At 39.5% G+C, this 7833-nt stretch overlaps 1 protein-coding gene across 3 annotated transcripts in view; it reads right to left on the bottom strand.

The window, feature by feature from the left end:
- Positions 1 to 2758, bottom strand: part of LOC108248745 (lysine-specific demethylase 4A) — a 55976-nt gene extending 53218 nt beyond the window's left edge. For all 3 annotated transcript variants that reach the window (XR_005232778.1, XM_037974013.1, XM_037974014.1), the window contains exons 1-2: positions 2603 to 2758; positions 1161 to 1322 (exon numbers count right to left, since the gene is read on the bottom strand). Coding sequence is in view for 2 of the 3 variants with exons in the window: in XM_037974013.1 (XP_037829941.1) it covers positions 1161 to 1298 (138 nt within the window). In the remaining variant the exon portion in view is untranslated. The remainder of the gene's footprint in view (positions 1 to 1160; positions 1323 to 2602) is intronic.
- Between the last annotated feature and the right edge of the window lie 5075 nt (positions 2759 to 7833).

The raw sequence follows: 7833 nt of genomic DNA, 5'->3' as shown, positions 1-7833 counted from the left end.
GTATAAAAAATGACGTATTTATTATAAATAAGCAGAGCTTAGCCTGGCGGCAGGGTCACCAAAGCCTGGCGGCCCACCAGGCTTATAAGATGCTGGGGGAAACCCTGAGAAGAAATGGCCTCTCTGATCTGAACCCAAATGGTGTTCTATTATTGGACTTACTTAACTAACCTTTTGCTACTCTTAATTTTTATCCAGCCTTTTACTACATTTTGTTCTAGCTATTCCTTTGTGACTTTTAGTTTTTAGCAAGCCTTTTTACACTTTTAGCTTTTATCAGCCTTTTGCTACTTTTAGCCAGCCTTTTCCTATTGATTCTAACTAGCCTTGGTCAATCCAACAGACTCTCACCCTTGCTGCCCACAGTTTAGACGACGGTGATGACAGAAAAGAAAGTGAGGAGTGAACAAATTGTAGGTTTAATCACAATTGATGTTGTAGTCATAATATTAAACAATAATATCACACAGGGCAAGTTTTTTTTATTGTGCAGCCCTAGTGTATGCATTTGTTTGTCTGTTATCAATAAATTTCATGAACCACTAGATAAGTTCTAATAAAATTTGCAGAATTGTTTTTGGAATTAGAGGGATAACAGTACATCAAATAGTTCTATGTCCTCGCAATAAGAATATGCTAAGTATTATTAGCTAGCTTCATTCTAGCTCTCCAAGGAACAGGAAGGTAAATGTTGTATTTAGCAGATTTATTCAAAATTGATTTGGAACTATTAAAAGAAACAATACATACTTATATTGAAGTACAAACAAATAAAATTACAAAACTCAACCTCTGCCTAACATGTAAAGAAAGCATGTTAAGAAGTAATAAGTATCACATGAAAACAAGTAGGTACATCACATGGTGTAATAACATTATCTTCACAGCAAAATGCAGCATATTTATTTAAAAATCACAAAGCATGACTCTGTGAGCCAGGCAAACAAAGACCCCAACTACTCTCCACTGTGAGGTGAGTGAGTTAAATCTGCATGTCAGTCTATTTTACCTAACGATGCATCTCATGCAGCTTAACGCTGTGATTTATTTATTTGTTATGGTTCAAGCTAAGACAGAAATTTAAAATATACATATTTGTGAATAAAATGCATCTGTATAACACAACTTTATTAAGCAGATATGTAAAAAAAAACACTTACTTTAGCTATCCCAGCTTTGTGTGCTCCTTGTGACTCCATATAGGCAACATACTGGACAAAATCCTTAAATTCTTCTTTGGAGGGGGTGAAAGTCATGACCCCAGACCCCACGCTTTGGGCTGGTGTGTCTGTGGTCATCTTGGGACTTAACTTCAGCACCAACTGTGATTGTAAGAAAGCATGAAAAGAAAATTGCTTTATTTTACTCTACTGTGTTTTCTTTCTTCTTTTTTTTAATTTCTCATCATGCCTCACCTGACCTCACATCACTGATAACTACTCATATCGATACTTTGTACAGGCAGGTACTCAAATGTAAGTACTTGTACTTGTAAATATTAGCTGACAGAATACAGCTTGGAACATAGTTGAAAACATGAACAGTCCGTTGTGTTGCTAAAAAAAGTCTTTATGCTCCTTCAGTATAATCTAGCAGCTTTTGTTGGAGCTAAAGTTCAAAATGATGCCATTGTGACTATCTATCAAATAGGATGTAAACAACTAGATGACAAATGAAATTCTGTGTACTTTTTCTATTTATGATTAATGCAGATTCTAGTTATCCCAACCTGCTAACCAAGAAAAATAGACGTTTTTAGGGGATGATCCTTTCAGGTAGGAAAATCTCAAATTCAGTGGCTGGAACCAAGATTGCAGCCAAGTCAACACTCAGAATAACAGACGTATTATTATGTAATTAAGCTTTTTTTCTTTTCTTTTCTTGTACAGCAGGACACATTGGTATTTGGTATTAGCAAGAAAGACTGTTCCTCTGAGGCTGTACCCACCACTGCCAGTTTTTGTGACGGAGGACAACTTTTCACTTTGTTTCATAAAAATTTAGACACCGATTATCCCAAAGTTTGGATTCTTAAACCCAATAACTTATCTAATTTTAACCCAGATATGCGATTTATGTATCATTTGAAAGTTTTTTTCAACTTAAATCATCTACTTTAACACAAACCTCGTTTGAATTTGTTAAAATTAAAGCATGTTTCGGATTACGTCATGTAATGACAACGATAATTCCCACCAGGACCTTTAAATTAAACTGTAGTGAAACTTTTAAAAACGAACCATGAAGTTAATGATTAATGATTAAACATCTTTTTTTCCGCTCCAACCACCACGGCCCGCCGACTGACAGCCCCTCCTGCCGCAGCTAGCTTACAGCTAACAACAAGAAGCTCAGCCAAGTTGTCAACAACCAACAGCTGTGAGCAGCTTATAACCAACACATCCACCGAGAAGTTCCGTCTGACGTGACAGAAGCATCCGAAAAGTTTAGTGTGTGTCGGACTCAGAGATCTGACTGTTTCCTTTGGGCTCAGCTAACCAAAAACTAGCAAACACTGAGCGTTAGTCAGGTCGGAATAAAGCTAAAGTGAGTCGTTTCTTCCGTACGGAATGTGGTTTATCAAACAGAGCACAGAAACTACCTTCTCCGAATTGTGAAGAGAGAATATTCATCCGACTGCGAGAAACACAACAGAAACACACAACATCGCTGCTGCTAGAAGACAAGATCCTCCATTTTTTTACCCTGACGCATGAGCAGTACGTCTTTGTATTGATCTTGTAAGATTCCCTGAGCCAATTAGAATATTACAATGTTACAGACCACGCCCCCTCTAGTTTAGTTGGAGGAAGCGTGGTCTGCATCTATCGATGCTTCCGTGTTTTCTCTGAACTCCAGGGGATTAAGATTGAATATTAAACCTAAAGCTTTACTTTTATTTGCAAAGCAGCACGCCTGTTTTTCTAAGGCTCCTATCTACAATTTATGCATATGTAACCGGGTGGTTTATCAATTCTTAAAATGGTCTTTATGTAGGGGTTTTTGTAAATTCCCACGCATGTTGAGACCATGAATGCACCCATGCCCCACTTCCATTTTTGGTTTGCAGTGTTGCCTGGCTCATTAGTATGTGGGTGCCAGGTGTGCATGCCAAGCAATTTATTTTCTGGGACGTTGGCTGTTTGGTCAGTAGCTACCTGTGTTGCTGCAGGTGTGGGAGTGTCTTTTGTTTGGATGAGCGCTGGCTCCATGCTCATCTGATTAGACATCTGTACTGGTAAATATAAAAGTAAATGTTTTTGATTAGTCACTATGCAGTGTTGCCAGGTGTACGATAATTATCGTATTTGTACGAGAATTTTGCCCTCTGTACGATGTACGATCAATAATCCCAAAAGAGGCCAAATATACGATAATTCGACCATTCCATGAATGTGTGGTTGTAATCGGTTGTAATCAGCCTGTCGCAACTGCCTGTCAGAGTTTTTTTGTGAACCCTGAAGGCATCTGTTTCCGGAAACAGATGCACGATTGGCTGGAATTTTCAGCCAATCATGCTTTTATAAACGTGTATGCGTTTGCCTCAGAACAACGGCCGTGATTGGCTGAATAGTGTGCTGCGCCCGCCCCATGAGTGAGGGGAAAAAAAAGAAACGAAGAAGTAGAACCGGTCTGGAAAAAGAAGCGCTTAGTGCCTGTCAGACACTGTTCAACACTAGAGTGACTTTAGCGCATCAATAGACTTGTTCTTTTGGTTATGATGGGTGTATGATAATTTCCCTCAAAATACGATAATTTTATGTCTCTGGTACGATAATCCTACATTTCTCACCTGGCAACAATGTCTCTATGGCTGTTGGTGTGCTAATGCAGGTAACACTTGGTGTCTTTTGAACAGCATATTGATGTTAGTACTGCTCTGTATATGGTTGCTGTCATTGTTTGTCTGATTAAGATGATTTGCATTTGCTTTTTAGGTTGTATGCCAGTGTGTAGCAGATTTCCACAGTGGCTGTTTGGACTGTGACTGTTAGTGGGATTATGATTGATTGTTAAGGTACATGCTTTTATTTCACCTTGTATTGGTTTTTATTGTCAGCAGGTACTTTATTAATTGTCATTTTGTTTACAGCAGATTACTGCTGTTGCTTTATTATGCTCTCACCTTTTTCCTTTCTTTTTTGTAGTTTTTTTTTTTTTTTTCGGGTCCATATGTGCTCTCATGTAGCTGGCTCGTGTCCATCTGCTGCTAGGTGACTTGAGTGTGTGTCAGGTTGGGTTTTAGGCTTTAGAACTAGCGCTTATAACCAGTGCTTTAGCATCAGCACTTTAGAACCAGCACTTTAAATCTGCTAGTTAATCATAACTGCCCCTTTTTAGAGCATCTTTTTACAACAAGCTAATTAAGTATACAGCGCTATAGGATTTTGGTTTGTGTGATTTGGGATTTAGTTTTCTTTACTAATTTTGTTTTGGGTTATTGTGTGTTGATACTAATTTGGGTTGTAGTGGTTTTTGTTCCAAATTACTATAACTAATTTTGCCTTCAGTTGCTCTTTCTTGTTGGGTTTTAGAATTGGTCTACTTTTTATTATTGTAAAAGAAAAATATAAATAAAACATTTTGTACACTATTTCTGCTTGTCATTTGAAGCCAGATGTACCTGTGCACTTTTAGTATAGGGACACCCTAGACCACATGTGTCAAACTCCATTCCTTGGGGGCCGCTCTCCTGCATGTTTTAGATGTGTCCTTGCTTTACAACACCTGCTTTAAATAAACGACTTCTGGAGAACTTGATGATTTGGTGAGAAGGTGATTAAACCATTTGAATCAAGTGTGTTGGAGCAGAAATACCTAAAACTCCCAGGACAGTGGCCCTTGAGGCCTGGAGTCTGACACCCCTGCCCTAGACTTACATTGTTTGAGGGGTCTATCAGTTGGTTTTAGAGTCACCCTCCTCGTGTCACATATAAATTCAATGTAGCTGATATATGGAGAGAACAAAATCCTGATGAGAGTTCATTTACTTGGAGCAGTAAAGCATGTAGTTTATCATGCATAGATTTTTGGTTGGTTTCCAATTGTTTTGATAGCAATGTTATTAATGTCAATATTGGCACTACTCCTTTAACAGATCACAAAGCAATATTGATACAAATCTCTCTAAATCCTAATACTCACCATAGGAGTCTATATTTGAAACTGAACAGCTCTATCCTAAAACATGTTATGTCTAAAATGGTCCATTTAATTGAAAGCTTCTGTTATAAATGTCAGGAACTGGGGGTAATGCGTCTGTGTGGTGGTTCCTTCACTTTTCAGTTTTGCAGTTTCCCACAAAAGGGCACAGTTGAGCATGGCGTTGCAGGTCTCCACTGGAGGGTGAATCTCTGCAGGTTTTAACCTCTAACTTGATGAGCCTGATGATTTGCAGAAAAACTGTCAGCCAGCTCCTCTTAAAAGAGGAGTTGGCAGCCATTTTTTTGTTGCCTGAGTGTTAACCATAGTGGTAAAACTCTGAGCCCTCTGAGTGTTCCTTTTGTGATTTTCCTCATTTTTCTTAACTTTGAAATTTTTATTCTCCTTGTGCTCCTTTTAAAGGTAACTCTGCAAGCTTCCTGAATTTGTTGCTTCATGCTGTTATCTGCCTTCCTCCATTCAAGCTCTCTGAAAAACCTCTGGATCTTCAACCCACGACTGTCACGACAAGTTTCCTCTTCATCCTCCTTTGTGCAACCTGTCTGCCCTCCAACACACTGATTATCCCCCTGCTTTAAGCCTTCAACAAAATGATCACCTCATCAACTTCAACCTTCCACCTCGCTCTAATCATTTTGCTCCAGTTCACCAAGCACGCCTCTGGCTTCAACCCCACACAGAACCATCTCCCCTGGATTTCACTCACCTCTTGCATGTGGGTCAGACATATACCTCAAACCACGACAATAAATCTTTAACAGAAAAAAATTCTAGCAATTGGGAACTCTTAAATTATAAAATTTTTTGAGAGCATATGGAAGTTTGATCGCAAAGTCTAAAAAAGAAAATCTAATCTCAAAAGCATTAAAAAATGCTAGAAAACCTAACTGAAAGTGAACATTGTCACTTAATCAGTTTACAAGATAAATAAGATGACATTTATAGGTTGAAGGAGCCTTCATAAGAAGTATGGAAACATGGTTGGATGAAGGGGAGCAGAATACTGCTTATTTGTTTTGACTTGAAAAATTTCTTGCTAAAATTAACACCATACAAAAACTAAATATTGGTGGAGACATCACAGATGATGCTCAAAAACCCTGAAACCACCTCCTCTAAAAGTTTGGACAACAACGTTTTGAAATAGGCCAGAAATTCCAAACAGTGGGATCCAAGTTAGATTTTTTTAAGAAGTGGTTCCACAAAGGCAGACTTAAAAAAAGATGGGAAATACACCATAAGACAGTGACAAATGTATTAACTTGGTAACCCAAGGGCCAATAACATCAAATACTTTTAAAAATAGTCCAAAGGTGAGAGCATCAGAAGGACAAGAAGAAGCCTTTGTGTTGGTTGACAAAGCTAAGATGTCAACCTGTGTTACAGGCCTAAAAGAGGACCAGGTATAACAAAGAGGCTCAGCAACAGCAGTATTAAGTATAGACTGCATTGGAGGTATAGCCTTAGTATCCCGAATTTTGCAGACAAGACTTCTTTGCTAAATCAGGGGTAATAGGAACAGTAGGACACACAATAGAGCTGACGGTATCAAACAGGACCTGGGGTCTCCTCTTATTCAAAATTATCATCTGACGAAAGTAATCAGATCTGGTGTTTTTTTTAATCATTTCATTTAAAGAAATAAGTTCCCTGAGGTGCAATCTATGGACCTCAAGTTTTACGACATAATTGCTTTAACTCACAACCAGTGTCATTGATCCAAGGACGTGGTCTTCCTAGTCCTTGGATCAAATTAGATTTAACAGGAGCAACCTGGTCTAAAATGGCCTCACAATGACTGTTAAAACTAAGACTGTCCACATCATGACATTCCACAAACAATTTAGAATCAAATATAGAAGAAAACCTAGTAGCTGTATTGTCAGAGATAATACGCCCCTGAGATCTAATTTCAGAGGACTTAGGTTCCAGGGAAAAAGGTACATCAAATAAAACACTGCAATGATCACTCATGAGGACATCCCCCACAGAGAGACTAGCAATATTTAGGCCAACTCCTCATTGACAATTGGTGTCCAATCTGCCTAGTAAACAATGATTACAAAATACTAATATTTATTGAACAAATAAAAACAGTTTTGGACTACATAATTGACAAAACTCAATCCAGCTTCATGAGAAACAGACATATTTCCAATAACATCAGATTAGTACTTGATTTATTAGATTGTTCAGATTTATGCTCTGATGAATTTCAAAGACCCCTTATGACGAGTCAAAATATTGGACACAGTGTTCCCTCGCCCGGACGCGGGTCACCGGGGCCCCACTCTGGAGCCAGGCCTGGAGGTGGGGCACGTTGGCGAGCGCCTGGTGGCCGGGCTTTCACCCATGGAGCCCGGCTGGGCACAGCCCGAAGAGGATACGTGGGTCCCCCTTCCCATGGGCTCACCACCTATAGGAGGGGCCAAAGGGGTCGGGTGCAATGTGGGATGGGTAGTGACCGAATGCGGGGACCTTGGCGATCTGATCCTCGACTACAGAAGCTGGCTCTCAGGACGTGGAATGTCACCTCTCTGGTGGGGAAGGAGCCTGAGCTGGTGTGTGAGGTTGAGAGGTTCCGGCTAGAAATAGTCGGGCTCACCTCAACGCACGGCTCTGGAACCAGTCTCCTTGAGAGGGGTTGGACACTCTTTCACTCTGGAGTTG

This window comes from Kryptolebias marmoratus, linkage group LG24 (assembly GCF_001649575.2).
Source record: "Kryptolebias marmoratus isolate JLee-2015 linkage group LG24, ASM164957v2, whole genome shotgun sequence".
Taxonomy (NCBI): Eukaryota; Metazoa; Chordata; class Actinopteri; order Cyprinodontiformes; family Rivulidae; genus Kryptolebias; species Kryptolebias marmoratus.
This window is presented reverse-complemented; position numbering and strand designations above follow the sequence as displayed.